At 42.0% G+C, this 14,428-nt stretch overlaps 1 protein-coding gene across 1 annotated transcript; it reads left to right on the top strand.

Annotated features, from left to right (window-relative positions):
- Positions 1-773: 773 nt before the first annotated feature.
- LOC125516691 (ethylene-response factor C3-like) lies at positions 774-3,086 on the top strand. The gene is made up of 3 exons (XM_048682038.1): positions 774-1,292; positions 1,710-1,756; positions 2,915-3,086. The coding sequence occupies exons 1-3, from the start codon at positions 774-776 to the stop codon at positions 3,084-3,086; spliced, it is 738 nt and encodes a 245-aa protein (XP_048537995.1).
- The last annotated feature ends 11,342 nt before the right edge of the window (positions 3,087-14,428 follow it).

Below are 14,428 nucleotides of genomic sequence, written 5' to 3'. Positions count from 1 at the left end.
CTATCTCTCACTCCCGCGATGAGAAATCTATTGTTTTCCCCTGTGACATTTTTCAGAGGTATGCATGTGTAGTTAGCGATGTTTTCTTTTCCCTATATGGTTATAGTGGGGTGTTTATTTGCAATCCGGATCGCCGCCGGTATTAAAGAAAAATGGATCTTGCGCTATAAATTATAAGTTTTCTTCCAAAACAATATTTTAAAAATATTTAAAGGTAAAATTAACAACATATTTATATTCCCCACATTTTTCTAATAAAATTTCATATATATAATATGTTAAAATTGAAGTTACGGTTTAAAAGATACGGATAATTTAGAAAATCATTTGTTTGACTTAAATATATTCCAAAATAATATTTAAAATAATTAACAGGTAAAAAAAATCTCATATTCATATTCTACATATTTTTCTAATTAAATTTTATATATAACATGTTCAAATCAAAGTTAGGGTTTAAAAGATATGGATGATTTAAAAAACATTTCTTTGACTTAGATATGATCCGCGGATGAATTACCTAAAATATCAACGGGTTTTCGAAAAATGTAAAATAACGGTTTGGTTGTGACTTAAGTCCGGACCGCGGGTTGATTTCATCCAAACACAGAGGCTTTTCTGAAAAATGCCATAACGGACAATCGAAACTTAATTTGCTTTATTATTAAAAAAAATTAGGTAAAGATAAAGATATAGTCGTCCCCAACCGAGCTTAAGTGCACACCTGCCTGATTAAGCAAGAGAGACTAGCCTATAGCCAGGAGTATCAAGTGATGGAACCTAACCACAGCGGCTACGGCTACGGCTACTACGACAACAACAATGGGTCCTATACAAATGACGACAACCCATGCTACTACGGCATGAGCTATGCCACTTCCGAACCCTCCTATGGCTACCAATACCAGCAGTCTCCTTCTACCCAGTACCATGGCGCGGCGAGTGCTATGGGCATGGGCATGGACATGGACCAGTTCAGCGCGCTCATGGAGGCCACGTACATCTCACCTGCTGTACCATCCTGGGCGGAGCAGCACGAGGCAAAGAAGGCCAATGCCGAGTCTCCGCAGCTGATCGGCGTGCGGAGGCGGCCGTGGGGCAAGTATGCGGCGGAGATCCGGGACTCCACGCGCAGCAGCGAGCGCGTGTGGCTGGGCACCTTTGACACCCCGGAGGCCGCCGCGCTGGCCTACGATCAGGCGGCCTACACATCCCGCGGAACCGCGACCGTGCTCAATTTCCCGGTGGAGCGAGTCCGGGAGTCGCTGCGCGTGCTGAAGCTCGGCGAAGCCGCCGCCGCGGGGGAGGACGGAGAAAGGTGTGGCAGCTTCCGGTTGTAGGTGCACCCGCATGAACAGTACACTTAAAAAAAAATGAAACAAAGTAAAAAAAATCCGATTTTTTTTGACATCAAACTAGATCAAAACTTTTAAGTTTCTGCAAAATTTCATGACCAAATAACATTTGAGGAGCCCTCAGCAAAAAAAAAACAAAATAACTCCTGAAAAGTGAATAAAACTTTGAACACAGATTTATTATTTTTGTTGAGGGCTCCTCGAATGTTATTTGGTCATGAAATTTTGCAAGAAGCGAAAACTTTTGATCTAGTTTGATGTCCCAAAATTTCAGATTTTTTCAATTTTGTTTTGTGTTTTTTTCAAGTGTACTGTTCATGCGGGTGTAGGTGCACCCGAGAGTAGAAAATCCAGTCTCAGGAGGACGACTCGCCCGTGCTGGAGCTCAAGAGGCGCCACTCAGGGCCGGTCCTAAGATTTTGGGGGCCAGGGGCAAGACAAAAAATTAGGGCTCCCCCTAATATATATAACCAATAACACTTTAATGCAACCAATTTTGATACTACTTTCGTTCAATACTTTCTATATATTATTCTAAAAGTTTCTTCTAAAACCCCGCTGGCCATCTGGGACCTAGTAGTAAGGCCATGATTCGTGTCAACAGATCAGTCATTTTTCTGTAGGCGAAACATGTTGGACATCCGTTTATCCTGAGAAACATTCGAATAACTTGGCTACAGAACGACTAAGCAAGCAAAGGACAACAATATATATAAGATCTAGTCTCTTAAAATAATTCTCGATACAAATCCACTTATCATAGGATCAATGTAAATTTTATCCAACAATTTTTATAGATGTGTAATATTGCCAAATCATTTAGCAGTGGAAGATATGCATCTTATATGTATGTGAAGGTAAATTACTTCATCAGCAACATAAATACTAGGAAATAGTACGAATGATATACCTCTTTTTTTTGCGGGTACAAATGATATACCTCAAACCAAACGCATCAGCATCCGTGATTAGGCGCTCAACAACGGCGCGATATGGATGTTAGGCAGGAGGCACCTAGCAATATAATCCCAACACCTAGAAAGTGGATAACGAACGCACTCGGTATTGTCAATTGCCATGGCCTGGTGATGTGCGTGTGAGTCCTGCGTGGCTGCGTCCAGCTACTCGAGCTGCCGGCGGCTAGCGACTTTTGATCTAAAGTTCGGGACCAGGGAACAGAGAATAGGTCAGTGGATTAGGGATGCGATCTCACGTCGCAAGAGTTACGCCGTGATTGCGTGCGTACATCAATGTGGGCCTAATTTTGTTTACTTGAGCTAATTTCGTTTCGGGAGAAGAAAGTAATTAATTCCTGATTGCGTACTTGCGCCTAGGCTGCTACCTCTTTTCTTTGTTTGAGCTAATTTCGTTTCAGGAAATGATATGGGCCTATGGGCTATCTTCGTACCACATCTGAGAGGGGCTCCTGGATTTCGGGGGCTCAGGGCAGCCGCCGCCCCCCCCCCCCCCCCCCCCCCCCCCCCCCCCCCCCCCCCCCCCCCCCCCCCCCCCCCCCCCCCCCCCCCCCCCCCCCATCCGGGCCGGGCCTGGCGCCACTGGATCCGGAAGCGCACTCCCAAGGGCAAGAGCCAGGAGGGTGACATGAAGAAGAAGCAACCTGCTGCCGCTGCCGCTGCGTCGTCGTCATCGAGCGTGCTGGAGCTAGAGGACCTGGGAGCAGACTACTTGGAAGAGCTGCTCGCGTTGTCCGAGCAGTGGTCGAATGAATGATCCATGACGTTTGCTTGCTGCTCGCTCTCATCGTCGTTCGTGATCGTGTTCTAGTATTAGCCCCGTACTGTGTTAAAAAAAAGTACTAGCCCCGTACGGGCCCATCCTACAACATTTGGCATTTCCATGTGTGGGCGTGCGCTCAGCTCGCACTCCGGCCGGCCAGATTGAGTCGTCTTTTCCTAGTCAAAATTTTATTCGTTATTTCATAAATTTCTGCATGTATCTTGTTTGTCGGACATGCACCTGTACTAGCAGCACTAATTCTAGTAATTCATGTGATTTCCCTGTTTATTTCCATCACATTACTAATCCTCCGTTCTTAAAAGTTCATCCCCCACATCTCAACATGCAGCCTTCCATCCCATCAAGTTTGCCATGTCAGTATTCACTAGAACTATTTATCATGCATGCACCATACCCACTACCTTCAGTTGTTACAACATGCACTCTTCATCTCATCAAGCTATGCATGTTTGTCACATAGTTATCCACCCCGTGCATCTTAGACAAACTCATGCCATTAGGTGTCATCTTATTCATGTAAAATGGAATACTAAAATTGCAAAGCATCGATGATGCGAGAATCATATGATTTAAACTCTTTTCCTTCGTCTATATTTTGCCAAAGTTGTGAATATGTCTGATCTGGTATCGATCATTTACATTTGGTTTATGCACTGTCGTGAATTTGTCGTTCGTCTTATGGTGTGAATACTTATGTGGTCTGAGTTATCCCTAAAGTTATTAGTGCTTCTGGCTGTACATCACATAAATTACCCTTAAAGTTGTATAATATTACCCATCGATGCCACCTGTAAGTAACAAAAGACGTTTCACACAGAGGAATTCCCCACCTGGGTCGGCCCACAGAGTAGGAATCTCTTATACCGTGCTCTATGCGCTGGGAGAGGACGTAGCGCACCCGTTTTAGGTGGCCCATGTTCGGGCGGCCTGCTTTTAAATTTTGTTTTTTATTTTTATTTTTCATTTTCTGTTTTCAATTTTTTTCTCATTTAAATAATTTTCTACTTTGAAAAAGTTCGAAAAATTAAAAAAGACATCTTTTAATTAAAATTTTCAATAACTCATAAAATGTTTGTGGATTTAAAAAATGTTTGCAATTTTTAAAAGAATGCTCGCATATTTAAAAAGTGTTAACATTTTGAAAACAAATGTTTGGTCAATCAAAAAATGTTCATGATTTTTTTAGAAGTTCGTCTATTAAAAATGTTAATAAAATTGAACAAAATGTTCGCCAAAATGTTATCGGTGATGCAGCAAAATGTTGTCATGGCCTTTGAAGATTATGATTTTTTTTCTCTCATTGCAACGCAATGGCTCTTTTGCTAGTTAGAGTAATAAAGCATGAACTACTCATATCCATGTGAAAATATGGCCATTTCTAAACAATCCAAAAAGGGCGGACACAAACCATGCAACAAAGGCTGGACAGTTCGTACAAATCCAAAGGGTCAGTTTAAAAAAAACATATTACACCCGGAGCAAAAGCCGAAGAAAAATCAATGGGGTCTGGGTTTTTACAAACAGGCCATTGTTTTTTCTGAGAACAAAATCTGGATTGTCGAGATTCACACAAACACTCCGGAAAAATCTGTCCGCACCAACTAGAGTCAATTTTCGAAATCGACTCCAATGTAGCTACAGCCAGGACAACAAAACTCCATAAACCCGGAAAATTCAAACAGTTCGGTTTTGGAGAGGTTGCTTTTTTATTTGAATGACTGAGATGGTTTTCTTAAATCGACTCTGATATTTCTCGTGACCTCCAAATAAAACTTGGCAGCCTGGCTTTCTAGAGTTGGTTCGAACAATTAACCTACCCTAAGTTTTTGGTCGGTTAATTATTAATTTTGATTGGCACCAAAATAGATTTCTAGAAATTGATGTTTGGACCAACGGAAGCAGCATATTCTTTGAAGGGCATGGATCTGACAGAGCACTGAAAGGTTTTTGCTAGAGCACTGGTTTTGTGAGCAGACAAGTTGATTGGCACCAAAATAGATTTTTGGAAATTAATGTTTGGACCAACGGAAGCAGCATAGTATTTGAAGGGAATGGATTTGACAGAGCATTGAAAGATCTCTGCTAGAGCACTGGTTTTGTGAGCAGACAAGTTGATTGGCACCAAAATAGATTTTTGGAAATTAATGTTTGGACCAACGGAAGCAGCGTAGTCTATCAAAATATTTTTCATCGTCGCTATTTGAACAGGGCATGCAGCACCATCATCACGTCGTCGGCGTACTGAATAATAGGGTAGTCTGAATCTCCCACTGCAATAATGAGCAATGACAAAAGATTTCTCGGTAATAATCATTGATTGTCGCATGAAGCAAGTCCGCTGCCTGCACAAAGATTAGCAGAGACAGGGATCACCCTGTCGAATACCCCTAATGCAATGAAATTATTTGCCCGGTACCCTGTTGAGCAGAACCTAAGAAATTCCATAGCTGAAAATGCGCTTAATCCACCCTAGCCAGCAGTGATCAAACCCCATTGCTTTTATAATATCCAGCCTGGCTGCATGCTCTATAGTATCAAAGGCTTTGGCGAAATCCAGTTTCAGAATGAAAGTCCCACTACCAAAAGCATGACATTGGTAAATATACAAACGCCCATCCAAGGCAATCCTGAATGGTTCTCCCGTTGTTAAAAGCCATATTGGTTTCTGTGGATAATATGCAATATCAATCTCTGTAATTGATTGGCAAGAATCTTCATGATCACTTTCAGGCAACAGTTTAGGAGTATGCTCGGCCTATAGTCATTTGCAGTCTCCGGTGAAGCAATTTTCGGATCAGTGTAATATAGCCAGTGTTTATACTCTGGAGATTGAGTTTGCCATCATAAAAGTCAAAGCACATCTATAGAAATCTTATCTGACAATGTGCCAAGCAGATTTTAGAAACACGCTACTAAACCCATCAGGCCCTCGGAGTCTCGGAGCTTGGTGGGCGATCTCTGGTGGACTCAGCGGTCACGAGGCTTCGTCGTTTTTGTCGATCCGCCGTTATCGACATTTGTTTCTTTTCTTTTTTTCTCTTTCCTTTCTTTTGGGCGTGTTTGTGCTGCTTCCGCCCCAGCCCCTATCGTTGGTTGTATCGGATGGTTGCTTTGTAATACAAAGCGGGAGGAAACCCTTTTTCTTAAACCCGTCAGGCCCCGGTGCCTATCTGCAGGCATCAACTTGATCACTCTATCAATCTCATCATGGTAAAAGGTGTGAAAAGATGGAAAGATGTAGTTCGGCACACCTCACTTGATCACTCTATCAATCTCATCATGGTAAAAGGTGTGAAAAGATGGAAAGATGCAGTTCGACACACCTCAACAGAGGCCGCCCTGGTCATGTATTTATATGCGTCAAGAGGTTATAGATTACAACGTGTTGTGATCACAACAGAATACAAGATAAACATGATCTACAGCTAGATACGAATCACCTCCAACTAACCTATCTTGAAGAACAAGCTAGGCATATATACACCATGATTCGGCTGTTTAACACTCCCCCTCAATCACAGTCGGTAAGGTTGAGATTGTGTCTAAGTAACTGAAGTTGTTGTATTCCGATAGGTTTAGTTAGACCATCCACCAACTGATCTTGTGTAGGTATGAACCGGATCTCCAAGGCCTTGAGTGCAACACATTCTCGTACAAAATGAAAGTCCACCTCAATGTGCTTAGTCCATGCATGGAACACCGGATTAGCAGAGAGATATGTGGCGCCAAGGTTGTCACACCAAAGAACAGGTGCTCGTGCTTGATAGACTCCAAGTTCACCAAGTAAAGACCGTAGCCAGATGATCTCAGCTGTAGCATTAGCTAACGCCTTGTATTCTGCTTCTGTACTCGACCGTGCCACTATAGCTTGTTTGCGTGAACTCCAAGAAACAAGATTGCTTCCATAAAATACTGCAAAGCCACTAGTGGAACGCCTGTCGTCTGCTGAACCTGCCCAATCTGCATCTGAAAATGCACTGATCAAGGAAGACTGAGACTTGCGAATGTGCAGTCCAGTATGCAAAGAATGCTTGACATAACGGAGAATTCTTTTAACCGCTGTCCAATGATCATCTGTGGGCTCATGCAGAAATTGACAAACTTTGTTTACCGCATATGAAATATCAGGGTGAGTTAATGTAAGATACTGCAAAGCTCCAACCATACTGCGATACCAGGTGGTGTCCTCGATAGATAAAAGAGTGCCCCCTTCACAAGAGAGCTTGTCAGAGACTGCCATGGGTGAATTAGCTGGCTTACACTATGTCATACTTGCTTTTGCAAGCAAGTCAGCTGCATGCTTCTCCTAAGTGAGTACAAGATCCTCCCCTGACCGCCGCACTTCAATACCCAAGAAGAAGTGAAGATCACCAAGATCCTTAAGGGGAAACTCAGTATGAAGGTCCTGGATGAGACGTGTGACAACTGTCGGTGATGAACTAGTGACAATGATATCGTCCACATAAACCAGCATAAAAATGATGACACCAGCGGAGTTATACACAAACAGTGAGGTATCAGCATGAGAGGGTACAAAGCCCAACTCTTGGAGTCTGGAGCTGAGACGGGAGTACCATGCACGAGGAGACCGCTTCAACCCATACAAAGCCTTGTCAAGCTTGCAAACATGATGCGGAAAGCGCGAATCAACATAGCCAGGTGGTTGACGCATGAACACTTCCTCTTCCAGAATGCCATGCAACAACGCATTCTGGACATCCAATTGCATAAGAATCCATCCATGAGAGACTGCAAGAGACAAGACCAGACGAATAACGGCAGATTTTACATCGGGACTGAAGGTATCCTCATAATCCACTCCATACCGCTGCTTAAAGCCCTTGGCAACCAAACGAGCTTTATGACATTCAACAGTGCCATCAGCTCGCTTCTTAAGACGAAAAACCCATTTGTAGTCAATAAGATTACGGCCGGGACCAGGAGGGACAAGATGCCACGTACAGTTGCGAAGAAGCGCTTGGTACTCTTCCTCCATTGCAGCAGCCCAGGAAGGGTCAGCCAAAGCAACAGAAACACTTGTTGGCTCGAGCGAGGGCTTGACCATCGCTAAAAATCCATGTTTACATGGATCATATGGAACCGTACCATCAGTACGTACGTATGGTTTGTGGACGCCCGCCTGGGATCGTGTGCGCGCCCGCGGGACAAGTGGTGTCGCGGGAGTGGCTTCAGGCGATGTGGAGGCCGCAGCAGGCCCATCATGGCCAGGCGCAGAGACAGGCGGCCCGCGTGACAACACGGGATTGGTAGAGGCCAACGGGGGTGGCGACGCGCCCCCCCCTCGGCCGGGCACATGGGCCAGCCTGGAGGGCCTGTCCACCGATTCGGGGCCGGCCGCGGAGGGCGCACCAGCTGGCGTACGCGGAGAGGTGCGTGGAGTTCGAAGATGGGGAGGGGAGACCAGATCGCTCCCGGGATCTGTGCCTGGCGCGGTGTCACCTCGGCCAGGCGAGTCTGCACCGGGATCAGGGGTGGCAGGAGCATCGGTCGGATCGGGTGCAGCAGGAGATCCCGGATTTTCTGCGGCCGCGTGATCCTGTGATACGTCCATTTTGCATCATGCTTTTATATCGATATTTATTGCATTATGGGCTGTTATTACACATTATGTCACAATACTTATGCCTATTCTCTCTTATTTTACAAGGTTTACATGAAGAGGGAGAATGCCGGCAGCTGGGATTCTGGGCTGGAAAAGGAGCAAATATTAGAGACCTATTCTGCACATCTCCAAAAGTACTGAAACTTCATGGGAGCACTTTTCAGAATATATAAAAAATACCGAGCACAAGAAGTACCAGAGGGGGGTCACCCATCAGCCATGAGGGTGGGGGGCGCACCCTACCCCCTAGGCGCGCCCCCTGCCTTGTGGGCCCCCTGGTGGCCCTCTGATGCCCATCTTCTGCTATATGGAGTCTTTCGTCGAGGAAAAAATCATAAGCAAGCTTTCGGGACGAGACTTCGCCGCCACCAGGCGGAACCTTGGCGGGACCAATCTAGGGCTCCGGCGGAGCTGTTCTGTCGAGGAAACTTCCCTCCGGGAGGGGGAAATCATCACCATTGTCATCAGCAACGATCCTCTCATCGGGAGGGGGTCAATCTCCATCAACATCTTCACCAACACCATCTCATTTCAAACCATAGTTCATCTCTTGTATCCAAACCTCAGATTGGTACCTGTGGGTTGTTAGTAGTGTTGATTACTCCTTGTAGTTGGTGCTAGTTGGTTTATTTGGTGGAATATCATATGTTCAGATCCATTATGAATATTAACACCCCTCTGATTACGAACATGAATATGCTTTGTGAGTTGTTACATTTGTTCCTGAGGACATGGGAGAAGTCTTGCTATTAGTAGTCATGTGAATTTGGTATTCTTTCGATATTTTGATGAGATGTATGTTGTCATCCCTCTAGTGGTGTCATGTGAACATCGACTACCTGACACTTCACCATTGTTTGGGCCTAGAGGGAGGCATTGTGAAGTAATAAGTAGATGATGGGTTGCTAGAGTGACAGAAGCTTAAACCCTAGTTTATGCGTTGCTTCGTAAGGGGCTGATTTGGATCCATATGTTTCATGCTATGGTTAGGTTTACCTTAAGACTTCTGTTGTAGTTACGGATGCTTGCAATAGGGGTTAATCACAAGTGAGATGCTTGTCCAAGTAAGGACAACACCCAAGCACCGGTCCACCCACATATCAAATTATCAAAGTACCAAACGCGAATCATATGATCGTGATGAAAACTAGCTTGACGATAATTCCCATGTGTCCTCGGGAGCGCTTTCCTTCATATAATAGTTTATCCAGGCTTGTCCTTTGCTACAAAAAGGATTGGGCCATCTTGCTGCACCTTATTTACTTTTATTACTTTCTACTCATTACCAATTACCTTATCACAAAACTATCTGTTACCGATAATTTCAGTGCTTGCAGAGATACCTTGCTGAAAACCGCTTATCATTTCCTTCTGCTCCTCGTTGGGTTCGACACTCTTACTTATCGAAAGGACTACGATAGATCCCCTATACTTGTGGGTCATCAAGACTCTTTTCTGGCGCCGTTGCCGGGGAGTGAAGCATCCTTTGGTAGGTGGAACTTGGTAAGGAAAAATTTATATAGTGTGCTGAAATTTACTGTCACTTGTTACTATGGAAAGTAATCCTTTGAGGGGCTTGTTCGGGGTATCTTCACCCCGACCGGTAGAGCAAATAGTTTCTCCTCAACCTACTGAAGCTACTGAAAATGTTTACTTTGAAATTCCTGCGAGTATGATAGATAAATTGCTGGCTAATCCTTTTGCAGGAGATGGAACATTGCATCCCGATTTACACTTAATCTATGTGGATGAAGTTTGTGGATTATTTAAGCTTCCAGGTATGCTCGATGATGTTATCAAGAAGAAGGTCTTCCCTTTATCTTTGAAGGGAGATGCATTGACATGGTATAGGCTATGTGATGATATGGGATCATGGGACTATAAGCGATTGAAATTGGAATTCCATCCGAAGTTTTATCCTATGCATCTTGTTCATCGTTATCGTAATTATATATATAATTTTTGGCCTCGCTAAGGAGAAATCATCGCTCAAGATTGGGGGAGGCTTAAGTCAATGTTATATTCATGCCCCAATCATGAGCTCTCAAGAGAAATGATTATTCAAAATTTTTATGCTTGGCTTTCTGACAACAATCGCTCCATGCTCGATACTTCTTGTACTGGTTCCTTTATGATGAAGACTATTGAATTCAAATGGAATTTATTGGAGAGAATTATACGAAACTCTAAAGATTTGGATCTCGACGAAGGTAAGGAGTCAGGTATAACACCTAAGTTTGATTGTGTTAAATCTTTTATGGATACCGATGTTTTCTGTAAATTTAGCACTAAAGATGGACTTGACTCTGAGATAGTAGCTTCTTTCTGCGAATCCTTTGCTACTCATGTTGATCTCCCTAAGGAGAAGTGGTTTAAATATAATCCTCCCATTGAAACAAAATTAGTTGCACCTATTAAAGTTGAAGAAAATACTATCACTTATAATGATCCTGTTGTACCTACTACTTGTGTTGAGAAACCACCTTTCCCTGTTAGAATAAAGGATCATGCTAAAGTTTCAACTGTAGTCAACAAAAGTAATATTAAGACACCTAAACCCCCTGAGCAAATTAAAGTTGAACCTAAAATTGCTATGGTTAAAGATCTCTTAGCCGATAATATTGATGGGCATGTTATTTACTTCTGTGATGAAGCTGCTAGAATTGCTAGACCTGATGCTAAAAATAAACACAGACCTGTTGTAGGCATGCATGTTATTTCTATTAAAATAGGAGATCATTGTTATCATGGCTTATGTGATATGGGTGCTAGTGCTAGTGCAATACCTATTTCCTTATACAAAGAAATTATGCATGATATTGCACCAGCTGAGATAGAAGATATCGATGTTACCATTAAGCTTGCCAATAGAGATACTATTTCACCAGTTGGGATTGTTAGAGATGTTGAAGTCTTGTGTGGGAAGGTTAAATATCCTGCTGATTTTCTTGTCCTTGGTTCCCCACAAGATAGCTTTTGTCCCATTATATTTGATAGACCCTTCTTGAATACTGTCAATGCTAAGATAGACTGCAATAAGGATATTGTTTCTGTTGGTTTAGGGGATATGTCTCATGATTTTAACTTTGCTAAATTTCGTAGACAACCCCATGATAAAGAATTGCCTAGTAAAGATGAAATTATTGGTGTTGCTTCTATTGCCATGCCTCCTACTGATCCCTTAGAACAATATTTGCTAGACCATGAAAATGATATGTTCATGAATGAAAGAAGGGAAATAGATGAAGTATTCTTTAAACAGGGACCTATTTTGAAACACAACTTGCCTGTTGAAATCCTAGGGGATCCTCCTCCACCCAAGGGTGATCCCGTGTTTGATCTTAAACCATTACCTGATACTCTTAAATACGCTTATGTTGATGAAAAGAAAATATATCCTGTTATTATTAGTGCTAACCTTTCAGAGAAGGAGGAAGAGAAATTATTGAAAACTCTGAAGAAGCACCGTCCTACTATTGGATATACTCTTGATGATCTTAAGGGAATTAGTCCCACTCTATGTCAGCACAAAATAAACTTAGAGAAAGACGCCAAACCAGTTATTGATCACCAACGACGGCTGAATCCTAAGATGAAAGAAGTGGTAAGAAAAGAAATACTAAAGCTCCTTGAGGCAGGTATAATTTTTCCCGTTGCTGATAGTCAGTGGGTAAGTCATGTCCATTGTGCCCCTAAGAAGGGAGGTATCACTGTCATTCCTAATGATAAAGATGAATTGATCCCACAAATAATTATTACAGCTTATAGGATGGTAATTGATTTTCGCAAATTAAATAAGGCTACTAAAAAGATCATTACCCCTTACCTTTTATTGATCAAATGCTATAAAGATTATACAAACATACACAATTTTGCTTTCTAGATGGTTACTCTGGTTTCTCTCAAATACCTGTGTCAGCTGGTGATCAAGCAAAGACCACTTTTACTTGCCCTTTCGGTACTTTTGCTTATAGACGTATACCTTTTGGGTTATGTAATGCACCTGCTACCTTTCAAAGATGCACGATGGCTATATTCTCTGACTTTTGTGAAAATATTTGTGATGTATTCATGGATGATTTCTCCGTTTATGGATCCACTTTTGATGATTGCTTGAGCAACCTTGATCGAGTTTTGTAGAGATGTGAAGAAACTAATCTTGTTCTCAATTGGGAGAAATGCCACTTTATGGTTAATGAAGGTATTGTCTTGAGGCATAAAATATCTGAAAGAGGTATTGAAGTTGACAAGGCTAAAGTTGATGCTATTGAAAAGATGCCATGTCCCAAGGACATTAAAGGTATAAGAATCTTCCTCGATCACGCCGGTTTTTATAGGAGGTTCATTAAGGACTTCTCAAAAATTTCTCGGCCTCTGACTAATCTATTACAAAAAGATATTCCTTTCGTCTTTGATGATGATTGTGTAGAAGCATTTGAAATACTTAAGAAAGCATTGATTTCTGCACCTATTGTTCAGCCACCTGATTGGAATTTACCCTTTCAAATTATGTGCGATGCTAGTGATTATGCTGTAGGTGTTGTTCTAGGGCAAAGAGTTGATAATAAATTAAACGTTATTCAATATGCTAGTAAAACCCTAGACAATGCTCAAAGAAATTATGCTACTACTGAAAAAGAATTTTTAGCAATTGTATTTGCTTGTTATAAGTTCAGACCTTATATTGTTGATTCTAAAGTAACTATTCACACTGATCATGCTGCTATTAAATATCTTATGGAAAAGAAAGATGTTAAACCTAGACTTATTAGATAGGTTCTCTTGCTACAAGAATTTGATTTGCATATTATTGATAGAAAGGGAGCTGAGAACCCCGTTGCAGACAACTTGTCTAGGTTAGAAAATGTTCTTGATGACCAACTACCTATTGATGATAGCTTTTCTGATGAACAATTAAATGTCATAAATGCTTCTCGTACTGCTCCATGGTATGCTGATTATGCTAATTATATTGTTGCTAAATTTATACCACCTAGTTTCACATACCAGCAAAAGAAAAAGTTCTTCTATGATTTGAGACATTACTTTTGGGATGACCCACATCTTTATAAAGAAGGAGTGGATGGTATTATTAGATGTTGTGTACCTGAGCATGAATAGGAAAAGATCCTATGCAAGTGTCACTCCGAGGCTTATGGAGGACACCATGCTGGAGATAAAACCGCACATAAGGTATTGCAATCCGGTTTTTATTAGCCTACTCTCTTCAAGGATGCCCGTAAGTTTGTCTTGTCTTGTGATGAATGTCAAAGAATTGGTAATATTAGTAGACGTCAAGAAATGCCTATGAACTATTCACTTGTTATTGAACCATTTGATGTTTGGGGCTTTGGTTATATGGGACCATTTCCTTCCTCTAATGGGTATACACATATTTTAGTTGTTGTTGATTATGTTACTAAGTGGGTAGAAGCTATTCCAACTAGTAGTGTTGATCATAACACCTCTATTAAGATTCTTAAAGAAGTTATTTTTCCAAGGTTTGGAGTCCCTAGATATTTAAGGACTGATGGTGGTTCACACTTTATTCATGGTGCCTTTCGTAAAATGCTTGCTAAGTATGATGTTAATCGTAGAATTGCATCTCCTTATCACCCATAGTCTAGTGGTCAAGTAGAATTAAGTAATAGAGAGCTCAAATTAATTTTGCAAAAGATTGTTAACAGATCTA

The sequence above is a fragment of the Triticum urartu genome, chromosome 6, assembly GCF_003073215.2.
Source record: "Triticum urartu cultivar G1812 chromosome 6, Tu2.1, whole genome shotgun sequence".
In the NCBI taxonomy this organism is placed as follows: Eukaryota; Viridiplantae; Streptophyta; class Magnoliopsida; order Poales; family Poaceae; genus Triticum; species Triticum urartu.
The sequence above is the reverse complement of the archived record's forward strand: the minus strand, read 5'-3'. Positions and strand labels throughout refer to the sequence as shown.